General features: G+C 46.6%; 1 protein-coding gene across 3 annotated transcripts in view; it reads right to left on the bottom strand.

Annotated features, from left to right (window-relative positions):
* Window positions 1-26,980, bottom strand: part of spata20 (spermatogenesis associated 20) — a 348,450-nt gene that overhangs the window by 300,530 nt on the left and 20,940 nt on the right. For all 3 annotated transcript variants that reach the window (XM_068004358.1, XM_068004359.1, XM_068004360.1), the window contains exons 4-8: window positions 24,658-24,812; window positions 22,782-22,925; window positions 21,888-22,089; window positions 10,581-10,711; window positions 8,606-8,710 (exon numbers count right to left, since the gene is read on the bottom strand). In XM_068004358.1, coding sequence (XP_067860459.1) covers window positions 8,606-8,710; window positions 10,581-10,711; window positions 21,888-22,089; window positions 22,782-22,925; window positions 24,658-24,812 — 737 coding nt within the window. The remainder of the gene's footprint in view (window positions 1-8,605; window positions 8,711-10,580; window positions 10,712-21,887; window positions 22,090-22,781; window positions 22,926-24,657; window positions 24,813-26,980) is intronic.

Consider the following 26,980-nt stretch of genomic DNA (forward strand, 5'->3'; position numbering starts at 1 on the left):
GACTGTACAGAGACAGTAGCAGGGAGAGTGGGACTGTACAGAGACAGTAGCAGGGAGAGTGGGACTGTACAGAGACAGTAGCAGGGAGAGTGGGACTGTACAGAGACAGTAGCAGGGAGAGTGGGACTGTACAGAGACAGTAGCAGGGAGAGTGGGACTGTACAGAGACAGTAGCAGGGAGAGTGGGACTGTACACAGACAGTAGCAGGGAGAGTAGGACTGTACAGAGACAGTAGCAGGGAGAGTGGGACTATACAGAGACTGTATCAGGGAGATTGGGAGCATACAGAGACAGAATCAGGGAGAGTGGGACTGTACGGAGACAGAATCAGGGAGAGTGGGACTGTACGGAGACAGAATCAGGGAGAGTGGGAGTGCACAGAGACAGTATCAGTGGGAGTGCACAGAGACAGTATCAGTGGGAGTGCACAGAGACAGTATCAGTGGGAGTGTACAGAGACAGTATCAGTGGGAGTGTACAGAGACAGTATCAGTGGGAGTGTACAGAGACAGTATCAGTGGGAGTGTACAGAGACAGTATCAGGGAGAGTGGGAGTGTACAGAGACAGTGTCAGTGGGAGTGTGCAGAGACAGTATCAGGGAGAGTGGGAGTATACAGAGACAGTATCAGGGAAAGTGAGAGTGTACGGAGACAGTAGCAGGGAGAGTGGGAGTATGCAGAGACAGTATCAGGGAGAGTGGAAGCCTACAGAGACAGTATCAGGGAGAGTGGGACTGTATGGAGACAGTATCAGGGAGAGTGGAAGCCTGCAGAGACAGTATCAGGGAGAGTGGGAGTGTACAGAGACAGTATCAGGGAGAGTGGGAGTGTACAGAGACAGTATCAGGGAAAGTGGGAGTATAAAGAAACAGTATCAGGGAGAGTGGGAGTATACAGAGACAGTATCAGGGAGAGTGGGAGCACACAGAGACAGTAGCAGGGAGAGTAGGAGTGCACAGAGACAGTATCCGGGTGAGTGGGAGTATGCAGAGACAGTATCAGGGAGAGTGGAAGCCTACAGAGACAGTATCAGGGTGAGTGGAAGCCTACAGAGACAGTATCAGGGAGAGTGGGAGTGTACAGAGACAGTATCAGGGAGAGTGGGACTGTACGGAGACAGTATCAGAGAGAGTGGGAGTATACAGAGACAGTAGCAGGGAGAGTGGGACTGTACAGAGACAGTAGCAGGGAGAGTGGGACTGTACAGAGACAGTAGCAGGGAGAGTGGGACTGTACAGAGACAGTAGCAGGGAGAGTGGGACTGTACAGAGACAGTAGCAGGGAGAGTGGGACTGTACAGAGACAGTAGCAGGGAGAGTGGGACTGTACAGAGACAGTAGCAGGGAGAGTGGGACTGTACGGAGACAGAATCAGGGAGAGTGGGAGTATGCAGAGACAGTATCAGGGAGAGTGGGAGTGTACAGAGACAGTATCAGGGAGAGTGGGAGTGTACAGAGGCAGTAGCAGGGAGAGTGGGAGTATACGGCGACAGGATCAGGGAGAGTGGGACTGTGCAGAGACAGTATCAGGGAGAGTGGGACTGTACGGAGACAGTATCAGGGAGAGTGGGACTGTACAGAGACAGTATCAGGGAGAGTGGGACTGTACAGAGACAGTTGCAGGGAGAGTGGGACTGTACAGAGACAGTTGCAGGGAGAGTGGGACTGTACAGAGACAGTTGCAGGGAGAGTGGGACTGTACAGAGACAGTAGCAGGGAGAGTGGGACTGTACAGAGACAGTAGCAGGGAGAGTGGGACTGTACAGAGACAGTAGCAGGGAGAGTGGGACTGTACAGAGACAGTAGCAGGGAGAGTGGGACTGTACAGAGACAGTAGCAGGGAGAGTGGGACTGTACAGAGACAGTAGCAGGGAGAGTGGGACTGTACAGAGACAGTAGCAGGGAGAGTGGGACTGTACGGAGACAGAATCAGGGAGAGTGGGAGTATGCAGAGACAGTATCAGGGAGAGTGGAAGCCTACAGAGACAGTATCAGGGAGAGTGGGAGTGTAGAGACAGTATCAGTGGGAGTATACAGAGACAGTATCAGTGGGAGTGTACAGAGACAGTATCAGGGAGAGTGGGAGTGTACAGAGACAGTGTCAGTGGGAGTGTACAGAGACAGTATCAGGGAGAGTGGAAGCCTGCAGAGACAGTATCAGGGAGAGTGGAAGCCTACAGAGACAGTATCAGGGAGAGTGGGAGTGTACGGAGACAGTATCAGGGAGAGTGGGAGTGTACAGAGACAGTATCAGGGAAAGTGGGAGTATACAGAAACAGTATCAGGGAGAGTGGAAGCATACAGAGACAGTATCAGGGAGAGAGGGAGTGTACAGAGACAGTAGCAGGGAGAGTGGGAGTGTGCAGAGACAGTATCAGGGAGAGTGGGATTGTACAGAGACAGTAGCAGGGAGAGTGGGAGTTTACGGAGACAGTATCAGGGAGAGTGGGAGTATACGGAGACAGTATCAGGGTGAGTGGGAGTGTACAGAGACAGTATCAGGGAGAGTGGGAGTGTGCAGAGACAGTAGCAGGGAGAGTGGGAGTATACGGAGACAGTATCAGGGAGAGTGGGACTGTACGGAGACAGTATCAGGGTGAGTGGGAGTGTACAGAGACAGTATCAGGGAGAGTGGGAGTGTACAGAGACAGTATCAGGGAGAGTGGAAGCCTACAGAGACAGTATCAGGGAGAGTGGAAGCCTACAGAGACAGAATCAGGGAGAGTGGGACTGTACAGAGACAGTATCAGGGAGAGTGGGAGTATACAGAGACAGTATCAGCGAGAGTGGGAGTGTGCAGAGACTGTATCAGGGAGAGTGGGATTGTACAGAGACAGTATCAGGGAGAGTGGGAGTGCACAGAGACAGTCGCAGGGAGAGTGGAAGCCTGCAGAGACAGTATCAGGGAGAGTGGAAGCCTGCAGAGACAGTATCAGGGAGAGTGGAAGCCTACAGAGACAGTATCAGGGAGAGTGGGAGTGTACGGAGACAGTATCAGGGAGAGTGGGAGTGTACAGAGACAGTATCAGGGAAAGTGGGAGTATACAGAAACAGTATCAGGGAGAGTGGAAGCATACAGAGACAGTATCAGGGAGAGAGGGAGTGTACAGAGACAGTAGCAGGGAGAGTGGGAGTGTGCAGAGACAGTATCAGGGAGAGTGGGATTGTACAGAGACAGTAGCAGGGAGAGTGGGAGTTTACGGAGACAGTATCAGGGAGAGTGGGAGTGTACAGAGACAGTATCAGGGAGAGTGGGAGTGTACAGAGACAGTAGCAGGGAGAGTGGGAGTATACGGAGACAGTATCAGGGTGAGTGGGAGTGTACGGAGACAGTATCAGGGAGAGTGGAAGCCTACAGAGACAGTATCAGGGTGAGTGGGAGTGTACAGAGACAGTATCAGGGAGAGTGGAAGCCTACAGAGACAGTATCAGGGAGAGTGGAAGCCTACAGAGACAGTATCAGGGAGAGTGGGGGTGTACAGAGACAGTATCAGGGAGAGTGGGGGTGTACAGAGACAGTAGCAGGGAGAGTGGGAGTATACGGAGACAGTATCAGGGAGAGTGGGACTGTACGGAGACAGTATCAGGGTGAGTGGGAGTGTACAGAGACAGTATCAGGGAGAGTGGAAGCCTACAGAGACAGAATCAGGGAGAGTGGGACTGTACAGAGACAGTATCCGGGAGAGTGGGACTGTACAGAGACAGTATCAGGGAGAGTGGGAGTCCACAGAGACAGTATCAGCGAGAGTGGGACTGTGCAGAGACAGTCGCAGGGAGAGTGGGAGTATACAGAGACAGTATCAGGGAGAGTGGGAGTATGCAGAGACAGTATCAGGGAGAGTGGGAGTGCACAGAGACAGTATCAGGGAGAGTGGGACTGTGCAGAGACAGTATCAGGGAGAGTGGGAGTATACAGAGACAGTATCAGGGAGAGTGGGAGTACACAGAGACAGTATCAGGGAGAGTGGGAGTATGCAGAGACAGTATCAGGGAGAGTGGGAGTATACAGAGACAGTATCAGGGAGAGTGGGAGTATGCAGAGACAGTATCAGGGAGAGTGGGAGTATGCAGAGACAGTATCAGGGAGAGTGGGAGTGTATAGAGACAGTATCAGGGAGAGTGGGAGTTTATAGAGACAGTATCAGGGAGAGCGGGACTGTACAGAGACAGTATCAGTGGGAGTGCACAGAGACAGTATCAGTGGGAGTGTACAGAGACAGTATCAGTGGGAGTGTACAGAGACAGTATCAGTGGGAGTGCACAGAGACAGTATCAGTGGGAGTGCACAGAGACAGTATCAGTGGGAGTGTACAGAGACAGTATCAGTGGGAGTGTACAGAGACAGTATCAGTGGGAGTGTACAGAGACAGTATCAGTGGGAGTGTACAGAGACAGTATCAGTGGGAGTGGGAGTGTACAGAGACAGTGTCAGTGGGAGTGTGCAGAGACAGTATCAGGGAGAGTGGGAGTATACAGAGACAGTATCAGGGAAAGTGAGAGTGTACGGAGACAGTAGCAGGGAGAGTGGGAGTATGCAGAGACAGTATCAGGGAGAGTGGAAGCCTGCAGAGACAGTATCAGGGAGAGTGGGAGTGTACAGAGACAGTATCAGGGAGAGTGGGAGTGTACAGAGACAGTATCAGGGAAAGTGGGAGTATACAGAGACAGTATCAGGGAGAGTGGGAGCACACAGATACAGTAGCAGGGAGAGTAGGAGTGTACAGAGACAGTATCAGGGAGAGTGGGAGTGTACAGAGACAGTATCAGGGAGAGTGGGAGTGCACAGAGACAGTATCCGGGTGAGTAGGAGTGCACAGAGACAGTATCAGGGAGAGTGGGAGTATGCAGAGACAGTATCAGGGAGAGTGGAAGCCTACAGAGACAGTATCAGGGTGAGTGGAAGCCTACAGAGAAAGTATCAGGGAGAGTGGGAGTGTACAGAGACAGTATCAGGGAGAGTGGGACTGTACGGAGACAGTATCAGGGAGAGTGGGAGTATACAGAGACAGTAGCAGGGAGAGTGGGACTGTACAGAGACAGTAGCAGGGAGAGTGGGACTGTACAGAGACAGTAGCAGGGAGAGTGGGACTGTGCAGAGACAGTAGCAGGGAGAGTGGGAGTATGCAGAGACAGTATCAGGGAGAGTGGAAGCCGACAGAGACAGTATCAGGGAGAGTGGAAGCCTACAGAGACAGTATTAGGGAGAGTGGGAGTGTACAGAGACAGTATCAGGGAGAGTGGGAGTGTACCGAGGCAGTAGCAGGGAGAGTGGGAGTATACGGAGACAGGATCAGGGAGAGTGGGACTGTACAGAGACAGTATCAGGGAGAGTGGGACTGTACAGAGACAGTATCAGGGAGAGTGGGACTGTACAGAGACAGTTGCAGGGAGAGTGGGACTGTACAGAGACAGTTGCAGGGAGAGTGGGACTGTACAGAGACAGTTGCAGGGAGAGTGGGACTGTACAGAGACAGTTGCAGGGAGAGTGGGACTGTACAGAGACAGTAGCAGGGAGAGTGGGACTGTACAGAGACAGTAGCAGGGAGAGTGGGACTGTACAGAGACAGTAGCAGGGAGAGTGGGACTGTACAGAGACAGTAGCAGGGAGAGTGGGACTGTACAGAGACAGTAGCAGGGAGAGTGGGACTGTACAGAGACAGTAGCAGGGAGAGTGGGACTGTACGGAGACAGAATCAGGGAGAGTGGGAGTATGCAGAGACAGTATCAGGGAGAGTGGAAGCCTACAGAGACAGTATCAGGGAGAGTGGGGGTGTACAGAGACAGTATCAGGGAGAGTGGGAGTGTATAGAGACAGTAGCAGGGAGAGTGGGAGTATACGGAGACAGTATCAGGGAGAGTGGGACTGTACGGAGACAGTATCAGGGTGAGTGGGAGTGTACAGAGACAGTATCAGGGAGAGTGGAAGCCTACAGAGACAGTATCAGGGAGAGTGGAAGCCTACAGAGACAGAATCAGGGAGAGTGGGACTGTACAGAGACAGTATCCGGGAGAGTGGGACTGTACAGAGACAGTATCAGGGAGAGTGGGAGTATACAGAGACAGTATCAGCGAGAGTGGGACTGTGCAGAGACTGTATCAGGGAGAGTGGGATTGTACAGAGACAGTATCAGGGAGAGTGGGAGTGTACAGAGACAGTATCAGGGAAAGTGGGAGTATACAGAAACAGTATCAGGGAGAGTGGAAGCATACAGAGACAGTATCAGGGAGAGAGGGAGTGTACAGAGACAGTAGCAGGGAGAGTGGGAGTGTGCAGAGACAGTATCAGGGAGAGTGGGATTGTACAGAGACAGTAGCAGGGAGAGTGGGAGTTTACGGAGACAGTATCAGGGAGAGTGGGAGTGTACAGAGACAGTATCAGGGAGAGTGGGAGTGTGCAGAGACAGTAGCAGGGAGAGTGGGAGTATACGGAGACAGTATCAGGGTGAGTGGGAGTGTACGGAGGGTGTATCAGGGAGAGTGGAAGCCTACAGAGACAGTATCAGGGTGAGTGGGAGTGTACAGAGACAGTATCAGGGAGAGTGGAAGCCTGCAGAGACAGTATCAGGGAGAGTGGAAGCCTACAGAGACAGTATCAGGGAGAGTGGGGGTGTACAGAGACAGTATCAGGGAGAGTGGGGGTGTACAGAGACAGTAGCAGGGAGAGTGGGAGTATACGGAGACAGTATCAGGGAGAGTGGGACTGTACGGAGACAGTATCAGGGTGAGTGGGAGTGTACAGAGACAGTATCAGGGAGAGTGGAAGCCTACAGAGACAGAATCAGGGAGAGTGGGACTGTACAGAGACAGTATCCGGGAGAGTGGGACTGTGCAGAGACAGTATCAGGGAGAGTGGGAGTCCACAGAGACAGTATCAGCGAGAGTGGGACTGTGCAGAGACAGTCGCAGGGAGAGTGGGAGTATACAGAGACAGTATCAGGGAGAGTGGGAGTATGCAGAGACAGTATCAGGGAGAGTGGGAGTATACAGAGACAGAATCAGGGAGAGTGGGACTGTACAGAGACTGTATCAGGGAGAGTGGGAGTGCACAGAGACAGTATCAGGGAGAGTGGGTCTGTGCAGAGACAGTATCAGGGAGAGTGGGAGTATACAGAGACAGTATCAGGGAGAGTGGGAGTATACAGAGACAGTATCAGGGAGAGTGGGAGTATACAGAGACAGTATCAGGGAGAGTGGGAGTATACAGAGACAGTATCAGGGAGAGTGGGAGTGTCCAGAGACAGTATCAGGGAGAGTGGGAGTATGCAGAGACAGTATCAGGGAGAGTGGGAGTATGCAGAGACAGTATCAGGGAGAGTGGGAGTGTATCGAGACAGTATCAGGGAGAGTGGGAGTTTATAGAGACAGTATCAGGGAGAGCGGGACTGTACAGAGACTATCAGGGAGAGTGGGACTGTATGAAGACAGTATCGAGGTGTGACTGAGGCCATAGAGGGGGCAGCACCGGGGTCCAACTGAGACTGGGGCCATACGTGAGACGGCAAAATCCACATCCACAGTCCCATGTCCAGCGAGTTCCAAACGCTGAGTGCGTTGTCCCCGTGACCCCCTAATATGTGACCCAGGTTGAGCTGCTTTGTGAAAATCTTAAGAAACAAGGCTGGAAAAATATTTAAAATAAAAGAAATACAAAAGTCTCTTTTTTTGAGAAAACATAACTCAGAGCTAAATGTTAATCCTGGGAGTCACTGAATGTTGCTGCAGATTCACGTCCTCTGGCGTTGTCCCATTTTCGTTACTTTATTTGTATTCATGCATCACCAGCTCCCTCTCGTGGCCAATGAAGAAATGTGCAGTTGCACAAATTTCTGACTTGCATTGAATAAAGGCCTGCAATAGTTTTTACAATACAATCATTTTTAGACTAATTTAAAAAGGAATATTAGATTTAACTATTTTTAAACGAGGGCGAAGAATATATTGGCGCAGACTGGAAATGGGTACTGTCACAAATTCAGGAGGGAACTGGATAGATATTTGGCAGAGAAAGCGATTGAGGGTTTTGAGATTTGGGTAAGGTTTGTCAGCTCTCTTGGGGTGCATTTAAACAACAACAACTTGCATTTATATAGCACCTTTAACGTAGTAAAAACACCCTAAGGCGTTTCACGGGAGCGCAATCAGGCAAAAACTGAAGCAAAGCCAAAGAAGGAGATATTTGCTTGGTCAAAGAGTTAGGTTTTAAGGAAGGTCTCAATGGAGGAGAGAGGGATGGGATGGAATTCCACAGCTTAGTGCCTAGATGGCTTAGTTTATGATTTGTAAGAAGTGATTCCAGCTTCATACTGGCTTTAATTTAGTAATACTAATTCGGCGTCAGAGCCCCTGGAGGTGGGAGACTCACATCACTTCACCACACAGAGTAAATCTGGTCCAGGGTCATACCTGAGGTTTGCAACCCATGCTGTTCCTGACCTGGGAGTGTTTGATGGGACAGTGTAGAGGGGTGTTTACTCTATGTATAGCCCAAGCAGTGCTTGATGCTGGCACTGAAATACAGATACGTTCCAATCCCCAGAATTAACATTACTCACCTTGAGCCAAAAAAAAAGTGGAAAATTGGGGGAAAAGTATTCTTTTAGTTTACCTGATAAGCTTCTGTGTAGGAAACAGCCAGCTGCCCCTGGTCATACAACATCTTCTCAAAGTGGGGAACGTGCCACTTCCCGTCTGTGGAATAGCGGTGGAAGCCCTGGCAGAAAGCAGAGGGGCATTAACATTCAAACAAGCATCCACTTTATCAGCTGACATCAACGCCCATAATCGCCTGAATCAACAAATCATTCTGATATAAAACAATCACCACATCGGAGACTCGCAGAAAGCTCCGCAACCAGGGCAGGGCAATACGTCCCTACTGATGGGCTATTGGCGGCCTAATGCCGCCAGGATCACCAGGGTTTCCCAGGGCCACAGCCCGACCGATGCTGACCTGAACCCGGGGAAAACTAAGGCCCACTTTCAACCCAGCACGAACAGGCATGGAACCGAACATTAAATACAGTCGAAAGTGAAGGCAGATTTTAATTTTCAATGGTCTTCTTTCTACAATATTAACCCCGGCCCTCCTGAAGGTGCTCACTCTGTGCTAGGGTTCAGACCCGCAGGCTCCAGTTGCCTCCAGTACCTTACAACAATAACAATTTATGTGCATTTATGTGATGTGGAGATGCCGGTGATGGACTGGGGTGGACAAAGGTAAGGAGTCGCACAACACCAGGTTATAGTCCAACAGCTTTATTTGAAATCACAAGCTTTCGGAGCTTTGCTCCTTCGTCAGGTGAAGTCTTCATATATTTTATACGTACTCTTGTTTTCCACAGTGACAATAGTCAGAAATACATCTTCATAAAGGCCTCAAGGTATGAATCACAAGCTGCACTGCGGTCTTTCTCATTAACTTCCGGATTAATTTAGGATTAGCACATTGCCCAATTGGGGTGGGGTGTCGAATCACTGGTCAGTGTCCCTCCAGGAATTTCAATCCATTTGAAGGCTCACAACATCCAAGGGATCTCCCTGTCACTTGTTCTAATAAATCCAGGAATCGGGCCTTCACTGGCGACCCCAATGTTCCACTGGTCCCACCCTGAAATATGTGGAGGATCAAAGGATGAGGAGCAGTGGGAGTGGAAATGTGCCAACCTGGCTCAGTTGGTAGCACTTTCACTTCTCATTCAGAAGGTTGTGATCAGTGATCCTCTGAACTTTCCTTTCCTAAGCTGTAAATACTCCATTCTACACGCTCTTCGCATCCCTGCGTCCTCATTGTGTTAAAATCAATATTGATCGCTCAGTCCTCTACTCTAACTCATTCACTGCTGGACTTCAAAAAATGGAACAAATCAACACCCTCAGGTTTCCTATCCTCCAATCTACTGGCCTTTATAACCAAAGGTATAAGCCGTGGCTCAGCAGTCCTCTCTGAGTCAGAAGGTCGTGGGTTCAAGCCCCATTCCAGAGACTTGAGCACAAAATCTAGGCTGACTACTTCAGTGCAATACTGTGGGAGTGCTGCATTGGTTGAAGATATGAGACATCATAACTGAACATCCACCTGTTCTGATGGTTCAGGTGGAAGTTAAGGGCCATACTGCACTATTCGAGGAAAAGTAAGGAGTTCTCCCGGGGTCCTGGCCAACAATCCTCCCTCAACCAACACCCCACAAATAGATCAGGTGGTCATTCATCTCAATGCTGCTTTCCAGATTGACTACCATAATTTCCTAGACAGCAATAATCACTCCATCTCAACCTGATTCATTTATCATGTTTCTGGGAGACATGATAAGGTGCTGTATTTGTATAAATGTCTGTCTTTTAAAGCAAAAGTCTAGTTGTCACTCAGCCTAAACCAAGTCAACTCTGCTTACATTACATTTCCCACATTACAAGAGTGACTTCTTTGGCTGTAAAGCGCTATGGGACATCCTGAGGTGGTGAAAGGCGCTATATAAATGCAAATCTTTCTTTCTTTTCTTTTACATCGACTCAGTCCCACAATTAAACCCACCATCACCTCATCTAGAGAGGCTTTCTCACACCGCTCAGGGTAATCCTACCTGCCCAATGTGATCATGAATCCCTCCAAGAGCCATCATTTTCAGTGTGTGTAATGCCATCTCCAGCGCCCGGGCTCCTTTCTCACCGGTCTTGTTCAAAGCCCAGAAACGAAACAGAAAATTGAAGTTCACTGTTCGGGGAACAACAATGGATTTCACAAAGATAGACAGGGACCACCAATTAACCACTGTTCCTATCCACTACAATGCGGCAAGGACAGCGATGTGCTCCAACGTAAGACCTTTGCTTTCAAAGGTCTCGTGGCACTCAGTGTCTCTGCCCACACGAAGAACGGCCTCTTGGATGATGTCAGCTGTGGCTCAGTTGGTGGCTCTCTCGCCTCTGAGGCAGAAGGTCATGGGTTCAAGTCTCACTCCAGAGACTTGGAGCACATAATCTAGGCTAACACTCCAGGTGTAGTACTGAGAGGATGCTGCATTGTTGGAGGTGCCGTCTTTCAGGTGAGATGTTAATCTGAGCCCCGTCTACCCTCGTAGGTGGATGTAAAAGATCCCATGGCACTATTTTGGGGGGTTCTCCCCGGTGTCCTGGCCAATATTTATCCCTCAACCAACATCACTAAAACAGATTATCTGGAACTCTAACCAGGCTTCTCCCGATAGTGAAACAAGAACTCAATGGTGGATTGAATATATTTACGCAAACTGGCGTTAAAGTCTATTATTTAAACCATTTATTTTTGAAAAGGGATACAAATGGGTAAAACTCTGCAATCTTGAGGCTTCAAGTTTAAAGATGGAGCCTTGCTTTGTACCCTTTTAAAAATAAAAGCTTCGGCTCACCTTGTTCGCAATGCAATGTTAAAGCTTAAGAAAATATAGCTTGCAGTACTGGGCTACTCAAAACCAGTTTTCTACTGTGATCACTTGACGCAGTTGGGAGTTGCTGGACCATGTTTGTGTCCAAAAGCCTCGGGTTTTATTCACTGTAAAATGATTTTAAATAGAAGAAACGTCAATCAGAAACAAAAAACACAAGGAAAAGAGCAATTACTCGCAGCCCAGAACTGTTGCTGGGCTGAAAGAATGCAGGGATTGTATGAAGCGAAGAGAATCCTACATAAAGCAGGAGCCAGGGGCAGATAGAATCAGTCCTGAAGTGCAGTAAGGCAAGGAACATTCACAATTACCCATGGGCACGAAACATGATGCAACTTTACTTTATATCCTTATGGGTTTTGGGTATAAATAATCAGTAACAACTTGTGTGTGTATATATATATATATATATATACACACACATACATACATAAATCCTTTAACATAATAAAACATCCCAAGGCATTTCACATAGAAGGCAGCAGGTGGAGGGGTCATAGGAGAATTGGGAGAGTTGACCAAAAGTGCAGGTGAAAAGGTAGATGTGGGAAGTAGCATGTGGGAGTTCTAGAGGGTGGGACCTAGATGGCTGAAAGCTCTTCCGCCAAGAGAGGAACACCGGGAGGGGCAAGCACAGCAGACAAGAGTTGGAGGACCATTGAGTGCAGGTTGGGATATGGGGTGGAGGAGATGGCAGATGTAGGGTTGGGAACGGCCATGGAGGGTGCAGGGTTTACAGATGAGGACAAGGATTCTGAATCCAGTGTGTTGGGAGATAGGGAGCCCCTGCCCACTACTTTATGGAATGCCTTCAGGGAGGGTGCAGGGGTGATGAGAAAACAGGACTAGGCAGGAGAGAGCAGGCAGGCAGTGGTGACCCAAAAGCGTCTTTTCTCGACTACTGACTGCCTCCTTAAATCCCTCTCCTCTGCCTCTTCCACCCTCTTCTCCAACAAATGTGAGGAGCTCGTGAATTTCTTCATCATCAAGATCATGACCATTCATTCTGTTGCTATCCCACTTTCCCTTGCGCCATAAGTCAAGTTCCTTGTCCTCCTCCCACTCTGGCCTGAAACCCTGCCTCTCTAGTTTCTCCTCCATATCTTCGCTGCCCTTTACAAGCCTATCTCATCCATGGGACCTATCTGGTCCTCCCTCGACCTCATTTCACAAAACTCCAGACCAACCAACTTTCCTTCCTGGCATTGTAAATGGTTCCCTCTCCCTTTGAACACTAGTGTCAACATCCCTCTCCTCAAACAAACCCACCGTCTGACCCATCTACCCTGGGTAACTATCGACTCCTTATCCTCTCCAAGGTCCTTGACTGTATTGTCAGAGCCCATCTCTTCCACAATTCCATTTGAATCCCTCCACTCAGGCCGCTGCCCTTTCCACAGCACAAACCAAGTCATGAGCAACATTCTCAAAGGCAGCTGAAATAGTTTCTCTCTATCTACCCTATCAGTTCCCCTTAATACCTTGAAAACTTCGATCAAATCACCCCTTAATCTTCTAAATTCCAGGGAATGCAACGCTAGTTTGTGTAATCTTTCCTCATAATTTAACCCTTGGAGTCCAGGTATCATTCTAGTAAATCTACGCTGCACTCCCTCCAAGGCCAATATATCCTTCCTAAGGTGCGGTGCCCAGCACTGAACACAGTACTCCAGATGTGGTCTAACCAGGGTTTTGTATAGCTGTAGCATAACTTCTACCCCCTTGCATTCTAGTCCTCTAGATATAAAGGCCAGCATTCCATTAGCCTTCTTGATTATTTTCTGTACCTGTCCATGACATTTTAATGATCTATGTACATGGACCCCCACTGTTTCGAGCTTTTCACTATTTAGAAAGTACTCTGATCTACCCTTGTTAGGTCTAAAGTGGATGACCTCACATTTGCCTATACCGAAATCCATTTGCCACAGTTTTGCCCATTCACCTTATCTATTAATATCTCTCTGTAATTTTATTCTTCCACCTGCACTGCTTACAATGCTGCCTATCTTTGTGCCATCAACAAACTTGGATATGTGGCTCTCTATCCCATCATCTAAGTCATTAATAAATACAGTGAGTAGTTAACATAAGAAATAGGAGCAGGAGTAGGCCAATCGGCCCCTCGAGCCTGCTCCGCCATTCAATAAGATCATGGCTGATCTAATCCTAACCTCAAATCTAAATTCATGTCCAATTTCCTGCCCGCTCCCCGTAACCCCTAATTCCCTTTACTTCTAGGAAACTGTCTATTTCTGTTTTAAATTTATTTAATGATGTAGCTTCCACAGCTTCCTGGGGCAGCAAATTCCACAGACCTACTACCCTCTGCGTGAAGAAGTTTCTCCTCATCTCAGGCCCCAACACAGATCCCTGTGGGACAACACTAGTCACATCCTGCCAATTTGAGTACCTGCCCACTATCCCTACTCTCTGTCTCCTCCGGCTCAGCCAATTTCCTAACTAGGTCATTAATTTGCCCTCAATTCCATGAGCTTCAACTTTAGCTAACAGTCTCTTATGAGGGACTTTATGGAATGCCTTCTGGAAGTCCATATAAACAATATCCATAGACAGTCCCCTGCCCACTACTTTAGTCACCTCTTCAAAAAATCCAATCAGCTTCATCAGGCATGACCTACCCTTTACAAATCCATGCTGGCTCTCTCTGATCAGCTGAAAAATTTCAAGATGTTCAGTCACTCTATCCTTAATTACAGACTCTCGTAATTTCCCAACAACAGATGTTAGGCTAACTGGTCTATAATTCCCTGGTTTCCCTCTCTCACCTTTCCTAAATAGCTGAGTGACATGTGCAATTTTCCAATCTAAAAGAACGGTTCCTGAATCGAGAGAACTTTGGAAGATTATAGTTAGAGCATCTGCAATGTTCTCACTTACTTCCTTTAAAACCCTAGGATGGAAATCATCTGGTCCTGGGATTTGTCACTCTTTCGTGCCATTAATTTTTTCATTACTGTTAATTTGCTTAAGTTAAGTATGGTGAGTCCCTGTCCCGATTCAAAATTAGTTTCCTTAGGATGTCCGACAAGCTATCCTCTTCCTCTACTGTAAATACTGACGCAAAGTAATTATTTAACATGTCCGCCATTTCCTTATTTTCATTTACAATATCACCATTATCAGATTTTAAGGGGCCCACATTGCTCTTGACCACCCTCTTTTACCTAATATAATTGTAAAAATATTTTGTGTTGATTTTGATATTCCCTTGCAAGTTTCTTTTCATATTCCCTTTTTGTAGCTCTTACTTTCTGTTTTGTCACCCTTTGCTGTTGTTTGTATCTCTCCCAGTCACCAGGATCTGTGCTATTATTTGAATTTTTCCTTTAGTTTTGTTGTCCCCTACCTCTTTTGTCGTCCATGGCTGTTATTTTTGACAAGTAGAGTTCTTGCCCTTTAGGGGTATAAACTGGTTCTGAATCATGTTAAATTCTTTTTTGAACACCTCCCACTGATCTTCTGTCATTTCACCCATTAACAGATTTGCCCAGTTTACTGTGGACAGTCTCTGGTTCATCCCGTTAAAGTCGGCCTTACCTAAGTTTCTCCCTTTCAAACACAACGTTGAACTCGATCATATTATGATAGCTATTAGATAAATAATTGTTATTAGATAAATGTTCACGTACCATTAGGCTGTTAACGAAATCTGGCTCATTACTCATTATTAAATCTAATATGGTCTACCCTCTTGTTGGTTCTAGGACATATTGTTGCAGAAAGCTGACACTCAAGAAATTCACTACCTTTCTAACATGAGCTCGTTGCTTATCCCAGTCAATATGAAAGTTATATTCCCCCATTACAACCATTCTGCCTTTACTACAGGCTTGTCTAATCTCTGCATTTATACCTTCTGGCACTTCACAGCTGCTACCAGGGGTTCTATACATAATTCCCACTACAGTCTTAAATCCTTTTCTATTTCTTAATTCTACCCATAAAGTCTCCACAGCCTGCTTACCTCTCGTTATATCCTCTCTTATCAATGAAGTAATTTCATCCTCGATCACTAAGGCTACTCCTCCCCCTCTCCCAGTTTCCCTATCCTTCCTATAGACCTTATAACCTGGTATATTCAGTTCAGAGTTCTGACCGTTTTGCAGCCATGTCTCAGTAATGGCTACCATGTTGTACCCTCTAAGTTGAATTTGCGCCTGTAATTCATTCAATTTATTCCTTATACTCCATGTGTTTGTATAAAGAACGCTTATTTGGGCCACACACCCAAACCTGTCCTTCTGCTCTAATGTTGTTTTTCTCACACATTTCTTATTTCTCTCTCCTGATTTAATTACTTTACATCTTTTAGTTTTCCTTTCACCTGCAGTGCCTAAAGCAAAATTTCTGACTATTAGTCTATTCTCTTCCTTTTTGTTTGTTTTAGAATTATTATTTATACTACCTTTTCCACCTGAACTCTCCCCCCCCACCCCCCCGCACCCCATTTACTAGTTTGAAGTCCTTATGACCGCCCCATTTATCCTTTCCGCTAGGACCCTGGTCCCAGCCCGGTTCAGGTGGAGCCCATCTTAATGCTCCTGTTCCTTCCTGTCCCAGTACTAGTACCAGTGTCCCATGAAATGGAACCCCTCTTTCCCACACCACTCCCTCAGCCACATGTTCACCTCCCTAATCTTCTTATCCCTACGCCAATTTGCATGTGGCTCAGGTGATAATCCAGAGATTATAACCCTGGAGGTCCTGTTTTTTAATTTAGCTCCTGATACTCTCTGAACAGGACCTCTTGCCTACTCTTTCCTATGTTGTTGGTCCCAACATGGACCACAATGACTGGATTCTCCCTCTCCCTCACCAATATCCTTTCAAGCCGGTTCGAGATGTCCCTCACCCTGGCACCAGGTAGGCAATATACTATGTGGGATTCTCGATCCTGCTTACAAAGGATGCTATCTCTCCCCCTAATTATTGACTCCCCTAAAGCTACCACATCAAGCTCCTCCTCCTCGTCCTCCCTTTGGAGGGCCTCCAGCTCCAGGATGCCAAGGTCAGCATTCTGACTGTCCTTCTGACAGTCTTCATCCTTATCCTCACAGGTAGCAAGTACATTGTACCTGTTGGATAGGATCAGTTTCTGCGGCTCCTCGTTCTCTATCTCACCTGGATTCCCCTTACTCTGTACACCATCGGTCACACCAACCGCGTTCAGATCCTTTGCCTCTCTACGAAGTGTGATCGAGGTCTGGAGCAAACTGTCCAGATACTCCTCCACCTCCCTCATGTGTCAGAGTGTCTCCAACTCGCATCCAGCTCAATGACTCTGAACTGGAGAAATTCGAGGCAGAGACATCTACTGCAGATGTGTTCGCATGAGACATTCTCGCTGTCCACAAACTCCCACATACTGCAGTCCAGACATACAACCTGCTCTGCTGTATCTTAGCCTATATTTATTTATTGATAATTACTTTTTAGTCTGTTTTGTTTTTTTTTAAACTTAGTACCTCCTTCCCCCTCTGCATCTAATTTCCACTTTCACCAAATTCTCAAGTTCCCACTCGGTTCACAATCCATTCTTTTCACAATGCACTCTGTACTTCTGCTCTGGATCTAGGTCTAGGTCTCCACCATCTCTCTCAATCCCACCACTGACTCTATGCTGTCAGAATGATTGTCCAAAATCCAGTCTTGGATGAGCCACTAAACATTGGAAGACCAAAGCCAATCATCTATGGCCCCAGTCACAAACTCCACTCCCTCAGCACTCACTCCAAATCCCTCCCCGGCCACCATCTCAGGCTGAACCAGACTGTTTGCAAACTCGTCACCTGTTTGTCCCTGAACTGAATTTCCAACCCCATGCTCTCTCCACCACAAAGGCTGCCAACCTCCACCTCCATAACATCAACCACTCCCAACCCTACCTCAACCCTCATAATGCTTTCAGCACCTCCAGAGTAGATTACTCCAATGCTCTTCTTGCTGGCCTTCCATCTTCCACCCTCTATATATTTCAGTTGATTCAAAATTCTGCTGACCTTATCCTATCCCACACCAAGTTCCGCTCACCCATCACTCCATCATCACTGACCTACAATGGCTCCTGGCCGCCCCAACACCTAAAATTTAAAATCGCTATCCTCATTTTTAAATCGCTGCATAGCCTCATCTCCTCTCCATCTCTGTAATCTCCTCCAGCCATAAAAAACCACCACATAGCTCTCTATTCCTCTGACTCCGGCCTCCGCTGAATCTTGCATTTCACCCTGCGCCCCCTTCTACTGATGATGGTGTCTTCAGCCACCTAGGTTCCAGCTCTGGAGTTCCATCTCTAAACCCATCCATCTCTCCACCTCCCTTTCCTCCTTAAAGACCTTCCTTAAAACATACAAAGTTACAAACGTATGAAATTGACGGGCAGGAAAAGACCAACTGGTCCATTAAGCCTGCCCCACGCCATGCTGGCCGAAGCATCATGACTAAACACATCTTCCCTCCTTTTTCTAACTGTACAGCACATTCAGTGTTCAGCAAAGTGCAAAGGGGGAGCTGAGCACAAGAACCCAGGACAGCTCATCAACATATTACATCATGGTAATTATACTCTCCTGTGTGAATTACGTCATTGACCGAAAGCCTCTACCAGTAACCGTCCATAACACCTTGATTTGAAAATTCATATTTCTCCATGGCCTCACCCTCCCGATCTCTGTAACCTCTTCCAGCCCTCCAATCCTCCGAGAACTCTGTCTTCCTCCAACTCTGGCCTCTTGTGTATCCCCAACTTCCTTCACACCTCTATTGGTGGCCGTGCCTTCAGCTGTCTATGCCCTAAGCTCTGGAATTCCCTCCCCAAACCTCATCTTTTTGACCAAACGTTTGGTCACCTTTCCTAATGTAAGCAACATTTGCGCCAGACAAGTGCCAGGCAATGATCATCTCCAACAAGAGAGAGTATAACCACCTCCCCTTGACATTCAACGGCATTACCATTGCCGAATCCCCCACCATCAAAGTCCTGGGGTTCACCATTGACCAGAAACTTAACTGGACCAGCCACAAAAATACTGTGGGTACAAGAGCAGGTCAGAGGCTGGGTATTCTGCAGCGAGTGACTCACCTCCTGACTCCCCAAAGCCTTTCCGCTATCTCCAAGGCACAAGTCAGGAGTGTGATGGAATACTCTCCACTTGCTTGGATGAGTGCAGCTCCAACAACACTCAAGAAGCTCGACACCATCCAGGACATAAGAACATAAGAAATTGGAGCAGGAGTAGGCCAATCGGCCCCTCGAGCCTGCTCCGCCATTCAATAAGATCATGGCTGATCTGATCCCAACCACAAATCTAAAGAACACAAGAAGTCGGAGCAGGACCCGGCCACATAGCCCCTGGGCCCTCTCCGCCACCCACAGGGCATTGACCGATCCGAACTCAGCTTCATGTCCAATTTCCTGCCCGCTCCCCATAACCCTTAATTCCCTTTACTTCTAGGAAACTGTCTATTTCTGTTTTAAATTTATCTAATGATGTAGCTTCCACGGCTTCCTGGGGCAGCAAATTCCACAGACCTACCACCCTCTGAGTGAAGAAGTTTCTCCTCATCTCAGTTTTGAAAGAGCAGCCCCTTATTCTAAGATTATGCCCCCTAGTTCTAGTTTCACCCATCTTTGGGAACATCCTTACTGCATCCACCCGATCAAGACCCTTCACAATCTTATATGTTTCAATAAGATCGCCTCTCATTCTTCTGAACTCCAATGAGTAGAGTCCCAATCTACTCAACCTCTCCTCATATGTCCACCCCCTCATCCCCGGGATTAACCGAGTGAACCTTCTTTGTACTGCCTCGAGAGCAAGTATGTCTTTTCTTAAGTATGGAGACCAAAACTGTATGCAGTATTCCAGGTGCGGTCTCACCAATACCTTATATAACTGCAGCAATACCTCCTTGTTTTTATATTCTATCCCCCTAGCAATAAAAGCCAACATTCCGTTGGCTTTCTTGATCACCTGCTGCACCTGCATACCAACTTTTTGATTTTCTTGTACTAGGACCCCCAGATCCCTTTGTACTGCAGTACTTTCCAGTCTCTCGCCATTAAGAAAATAACTTGCTCTCTGATTTTTCCTGCCAAAGTGCATAACCTCACATTTTCCAATATTATATTGCATCTGCCAAATCTCCGCCCACTCACCCAGCCTGTCTATATCCCCTTGCAGGATTTTTATGTCCTCCTCACTCTCTACTTTCCCTCCCATCTTTGTATCATCTGCAAATTTTGATATGTTGCACTCGGTCCCCTCCTCCAAATCGTTAATATAGATTGTAAAGAGTTGGGGACCCAGCACCGACCCCTGTGGAACACCACTGGTTACTGGTTGCCAGTCCGAAAATGAACCATTTATCCCAACTCTCTGCTTCCTGTTTGATAACCAATCCTCCACCCATGCCAGAATATTACCCCCAATCCCGTGATTTTTTATCTTAAGTAATAATCTTTTATGTGGCACCTTGTCGAATGCCTTCTGGAAGTCTAAATACACTACGTCCACTGGTTCCCCTTTATCCACCCTATACGTTATATCCTCGAAGAACTCAAGCAAATTTGTCAGACATGACTTCCCCTTCATAAAGCCATGCTGACTTTGTCCTATTAAATTATGCTTATCTAAATGTTCCGTTACTGTCTCCTTAATAATAGACTCCAAAATTTTACCCACCACAGATGTTAAGCTAACTGGCCTATAATTTCCAGCCTTCTGCCTACTACCCTTTTTAAATAACGGTGTTACATTAGCAGTTTTCCAATCTGCCGGGACCTCTCCTGAGTCCAGGGAATTTTGGAAAACTATCACCAAAGCATCCACAATCCCTACTGCCACTTCCCTCAAGACCCTAGGATGGAAGCCATCAGGTCCAGGGGATTTATCCGCCTTGAGTCCCATTATTTTACTGAGTACCATCTCTTGAGTGATTTTAATCGTATTTAGCTCCTCCCCCCCGAGAGTCCCCTGTTTGTCCAGTGTTGGGATATTCTTAGTGTCCTCTACTGTAAAGACTGAAACAAAATATTTGTTCAGCATTTTTGCCATCTCCATGTTTCCCACCATTAATTTCCCGGTCTCATCCTCTAAGGGACCTATGTTTGCCTTAGCCACCCTTTTTCTTTTTATATAACTGTAGAAACTCTTGCTATCTGTTTTTATATTTTTTGCTAATTTCTTTTCATAATCTAACTTCCCTTTCTTAATCAATCCTTTAGTTACTTTTTGCTGTCTTTTGAAGAATTCCCAATCTTCTATCCTCCCACTAAGTTTGGCTACCTTATATGTCCTTGTTTTTAGTCGGATACTATCCTTGATTTCTTTACTTAGCCACGGGTGGCTGTCATTTCTTTTACACCCTTTTTTCCTCAGTGGAATATATTTATTTTGAAAGTTGTAAAATAACTCCCTAAATGAACACCACTGCTCATGTACCGTCTTACCCTTTAATCTATTTTCCCAGTCCACTTTAATCAATTCCGCTCTCATACCATCATAGTCTCCTTTATTCAAGCTCAGTACGCTTGTTTGAGAATCAACCTTCTCACCCTCTAATTGGATATGGAATTCAACCATGTTGTGGTCGCTCGTTCCAAGGGGATCCTTAACTAGGACATTATTAATTAATCCTGACTCATTACACAGGACCAGGTCCAAGGTTGCCTGCCCCCTTGTAGGATCAGTTACATACTGCTCAAGAAATCCATCCCTGATGCACTCAATGAACTCGTCCTCAAGGCTGCTCTGCCCAATTTGATTTGTCCAGTTAATATGATAATTAAAATCCCCCATAATTATGGCTGTTCCCTTATTACAGCCATAATTATGGGGGATTTTAATTATCATATTAACTGGACAAATCAAATCAAAGCAGCCTGCTTGACTGGCACCCCATCCACCACCTTAAACATTCACTCCCTTCACCACTGGCGCACCGTGGCTGCAGTGTGTACCATCCACAGGATGCACTGCAGCAACTCGACAGCATTTCCCAAACCCGCGACCTCTACCATCTAGAAGGACAAGAGCAGCAGGTACATGGGAACAACACCACCTGCACGTTTCCCTCCAAGTCACACACCATCCCGACTTGGAAATATATCGTCATTCCTTCATCGTCACTGGGTCAAAATCCTGGAACTCCTTACCTAACAGCACTGCAGCGGTTCAAGAAGGCGGCTCACCGCCACCTTCTCAAGGGCAATTAGGGATGGGCAATAAATGCCGGCCTTGCGAGCAACGCCCTCATCCCATGAATGAATAAAAAAAATGTCTCCTTCTTCGGCTCGGTGTCAATTTTTGGTCTGATTACACTCCTGTGAAGCGTCTCGGGATGTTTTACTACGTTAAAGGTGCTATATGAATGCAAGTTGTTATTATTTTGACCGTTCAAAGACGGTGGACTTTTTTTTAAAAAGGTGCTTATATTCCTCACCCGGTGACGGGAATTTCGGCGACTCGCGGAACCCTCCATATTCATCCTCGTAGGAATGAGCCAGCTGTTGGAAGCAGCTCTCCATCACCTCAGGGCATGGCGGTGGCACTGTCCCCTCGTTAGCGCTCACCGCTACCCCTCTCTGCAGCGCTGTCAGTATCTTGTTGCTGCGTTCAGTTATCCCATTCCGGTTTTTCTTCCACTAAAACAAATGTTTTAAAACATGAACAAATCTGGAAATTTGAAATCTCTCCAATGGATTGACAAGTGCCTCTGCCAGGAGTTAAACAGAACCTTTGCACAGGATTTAAACACTGGTTAAAAAAGGACCTTGCTGCTGGGGAATTGCTAATGGTCAGTCTCCCAACAATACTTGGAGTTTAAACAGCCTTAGTTTGATCAGAATTAAATTGAATGCTTTCTTTACAATAAAGGATATGTAATAAGCAGGTTTTACCATAAGTTATGCCTTCTCCTTGCTTGGCCTCCTCCCGTTAACAGACCTGAGTTAATTCAAGTCATTTGCTTCATCAGGGCTGGTCCTTCTACTGACCATGACCAATCTGCCCAATCATGGACTCTAGCCCACATTTATAAACCTACTGAGGGAAAGTTATGCCAAGCTTTCCTAATCCCCTAAAAATAAAGGAAGCAAACCTCCAGAATACTGATCTAACGTTCTATATCCTTGACAGGACATAGGAACATTAGGGACAGCATTAGGCCATTCAGCCCCTCGAGCCAGCTCCGCCATTCAATTTGATCATGGCTGGTCTGTACCTCAACTCATTATCCCTCGCTACTCATACCTAACAAAAATAAACATGTCCAAGGATCCAGAAATTCAGGGACCACTATGTTCTACACACCATTTAAGAACCATGAATACTATACCTGCTCAGCCAGGTTCTGCAGGACTGTCTTAAACCCTGGTCGGTGGAAACCGTCTTCGGGTGGGAAGTAAGTCCCTCCAACAAAAGGCTTGAGGTCAGGGGTCAGCCATACACTCATTGGCCAGCCGCCTCCTCCACTTGTTGCCTGCGACAGAAAGGAAGGAAACTATCGTTATAGCTCCTGTGGAACACTCATGCTGACAGCAAACCAGATTTCTGTTCGGTCAAACTCTACACTCTCTCATTAAAAGCTGTCAAAACCGTGCACAGAATTAGAAAGAAAGACTTGCAAGTATGTAGCACCTTTCACGACCTCAGGCCGCCCCAAAGCGCTTTACAGCCAATTTGAACTTTTGAAGTGTAGTCACTTGTAATATAGGAAACGCGGCAGCCAATTTGCGCACAGCAAGGTCTCACAAACAGCAATGTGATAATGACCAGATAATCTGTTTTTAGTGATGTTGGTTGAAGGGTAAAAATTGTTCCGGACACTGGGAGAACTCTCCTGCTCGTCGTCAAATAGTGCCATGGGATCTTTTACATCCATCTGAGAGGGCAGACGGGGCCTCAATTTAACGTCTCATCCGAAAGACGGCACCTCTGATAGTACTGAGGGAGTGCTGCACTGTCAGCTTAGATTATGTGCTCAAGTCTCTGAAGTGGGACTTGATTCCACAACCTTCTGACTCAGAGGTAAAAGTCTACCAATTGAGCCACGGCTGACAGACTTTGAAAGAGATGTGGGAGCAACAGAAGATGCATCGCTTGAAATGTTGAAACAATGTGGAGAAGCAATTTTGAAAAGCAAACAGAATTGTGGGGTCCACAGCCAGGAATCATAAAGTATAAAGTCCCTTTCACATTGTTCTTCAGCTGCCAGCTCCCAGAATCTCTGCTGTGGCCACTTGCAGCAAGTAAGGCAGATGTCCCGTTGTGCTTTGTTTATGACCCAGTACCGCATACAGTGGATTATTTTATCCTGAAGACCCAATCACTAGCTCCTGCTCTAACTCATTCTTTTCCAGGACCTCCAAACACTGGAACTCCTCACCTTCCTCAGTTTTCTTTTCCTCCTACAATCTACAAGCTCTTACAACCTAAGTTTGCTGGCATGGAACCACCACTTCCCGATTTAGCTTGTCTTCCCTCCTGTTCTTTTCAACCTTGGTTTATGCTGCACGGTGGGCCTTGGACTTCACCCAGGTTCCACACCCTGCATCATAGTCTAAAAGAAAAAGAAACACCTGCATTTATATTACATGTGCAAGCTGAGACCCTACTTCTTGGAGCTTACACGCATGCAGGGTTGATTCTGCAATGCTGCTGTAGCCAGTTAAAGGACTGCAGCAGCAACGTGTGGAATTTATTTTCTTCCCATGCTGCAGTCATGGACAATAATTGTCAGCTTGGCTCACTGGTAGAAACAACACCTCAGAGTGATGCTGGCGGGTTCAGGACTCGAACACATAATGTAGACTAACAATTCAGTGCAGTGCCAAGGGAGTGCTGCATTGTCGGAGGTGCCGTCTTTCAGAGAAAACATTAAACTGAGGCCATTGCCTACCTGTTAAGTGGACATAAAAGATCCCAAGGCAACCTACACACCAAATGGCCCTGCTATCCAACTGCCCAGAAGCTTGAGTTAAAGTGCAAAACTTCTTTAATGTTAATTAAATAGCAGTGATGATATTTTTGGGGGATTGAAGCAGGTAGCTGTGTGTAATGCATTTGATTTTATCTTACCACTGTCTGCTGATGCTCAATCGTCTGATACAGCCCAGGCATTTGCATGTTTCTGTTTAAAGGGTGCCTGAACGCTGGGGAATGGTTGGAATGCAAAGGGGGAATTCGTGATTTTGTTAAAACAGCAAGCTCACCTGCACAAATGTCATGTAAACTTTATCAACATCCGGCCGCTCCTCCCGGTCTACCTTGATGCAAACAAAATTCTCGTTCATTATTTTGCCAATCTCTTCGTTTTCGAACGATTCCCGTTCCATAACATGGCACCAATGACACGTGGAGTAACCAACTGGAAAAGGGCAAAAACAGTGAAAATACATGAACTGGAGACGGAACCTCCGTGCACACAGACACATGCACGCAGACTCACATACAAACACACACCCCTACCCACAAACACATGCACATCCACAGATACATGCATAGACACATGCACGGAGACACACCCACACAGAGACACATGCACATGCACATGCACACAAATGCATGCACACACATCCTAGAGTGAAACACTGCACTGCCCGCTGAAGAATCATCAATTACATAGAATTACACAGAATTTTACAGCAATAGAAACAGGCCCTTCGGCCCAACAGGCCTATGCTGATGTTTGTGCTCCACACTAGCCCCCTCCCACCTTAGTTCATCTCACCCTAATACTACATCCTTCTATTCCTTTCTCCCTCATGTACTTATCTAGATTTCCCTTAAATGCATCTATGCTATTCACCTCAACCAATCCATGTGGTAGCAAGTTTCACATTCTCACCACTCAATTGACTCTCTCCAATTCGAAGTGGGAGGCAATTCCCCCCTGATGATTCAGTGGGCATCTGCGTTTTGTTCGGTACTGAACTATATAGAGCAGGAAGATCCCTGACCTGTTCTCAGTTAGCGAATCTCAGCCAGAGCAGTGGGGGAGGACACAATTGGCCACAGTGCCCTTATGTTTGGAGGGGGTGGAAGGAAAAGCAAAAAGAAGTCTGGGAGGAAATTAAATTCAAGCGTTCTCATTACAAAGTAATGACTGCCAGCAAACAATATTGACCAACAGTAAAACAAAGACTATTGTCTGCCACTAATACAAAACACAAGCTACAGGCTGCATAAAACAGTTGAAGAGAAAGGTGTGAATGTATTTACTCACATGTACAGACATGTCCAAACTGAGCATAATTTTCCTTTCATCTAAAACTTTTCACATAGAATTACATAGAATTTACAATACAGAAACAGGCCATTCGGCCCAACTGGTCTATGATGGTGTTTATGCTCCATACAAGGTTTCTCCCACCCCTCTTCATCTAACCCTATCAGCATATCCTTCTATTCCTTTCTCCCTCATGTACTTATCTAGCTTTCCCTTAAATGCATCTATGCTATTCACCTCAACTACTCCTCATGGTAGCGAGTTCCACATTCTTACCATTCTCTGGATAAAGAAGTTTCTCCTGGATTCCCTATTGGATTTATTAGTGACTATCTTACATTTATGGCACCTAGTTTTGGCCTCCCTCACAAGTAGTAACATCTTCTCTACATCTACCCAATCAAACACTTTCATAATCTTAAAGACCTCTATCAGGTCACCCCTTAGTCTTCACTTTGGTAGAGAAAAGATGCCCAGCCTGATCAATCTTTCCTGATAGTTATAACCTCTAGTTTATAACCACCTTTTATATATTTTTTGCACCTTCTCCAATGTCTCCATGGTTGAATGTAGTGAGGATCAGTCAGAGTTATTGGAACCAGATCGCGGAGTTTGCACATTTCTGATGGAATGGGCTAGGATAGGCCACACACTGCACGTCCGCTGGGATATGAATCCAAGCCCAACAACCTCCATGTGCCGAGTTCCCAATCTCGGCCTGGTTGCTGGTTAGCAGGTGCTGAGCTCAGCCCAGGTGCTGCTTCACTGAGACAGAAGGAAAAATCTGGGGATGGGGGGAGGGTTTTAAGGCCAAAAGAACCCAAGCTGTTCTCTTGCACCTGCTAGTAGGAGATGCAGACAGAGCGCCTCCTCCTTTTGATTAGGGATGGTACATGTAGATTGAAGTGACCCCCCTCCCCCATCCCTTTTAATCAGAAATAGTACACACCACAGGGGGGAGAGAAAAGTGAAATCTTAGCCTCAATTTTTTTCTCAAAAGAGCAAAAGGGGATAACAACTGGGAGGTTGACCATCTCACAATGAGTTTAAATGAGAAAAAAAGTCAGTGAAAAAATGCATGAAAATAAAAAGAATAAAATAATAAAAATAAAGTAGGAACTAACCCTGCAGTATTCCTTTAAAATGATACAGGTCAGGTTTCCCTATTGGCTCAGCAGATTTATCCAGTGAACAGCTTAATCTAACAGACCAGGAAGGGCCCAAATTTGAGCCCCAATCTTTATTGCGTTAGCCAATCTCACCAGGGTGGCAATAGGAACCCACCATAGCTATGTTCACACATATCT

Source organism: Heptranchias perlo, chromosome 23, assembly GCF_035084215.1.
Source record: "Heptranchias perlo isolate sHepPer1 chromosome 23, sHepPer1.hap1, whole genome shotgun sequence".
NCBI classification, from domain to species: domain Eukaryota; kingdom Metazoa; phylum Chordata; class Chondrichthyes; order Hexanchiformes; family Hexanchidae; genus Heptranchias; species Heptranchias perlo.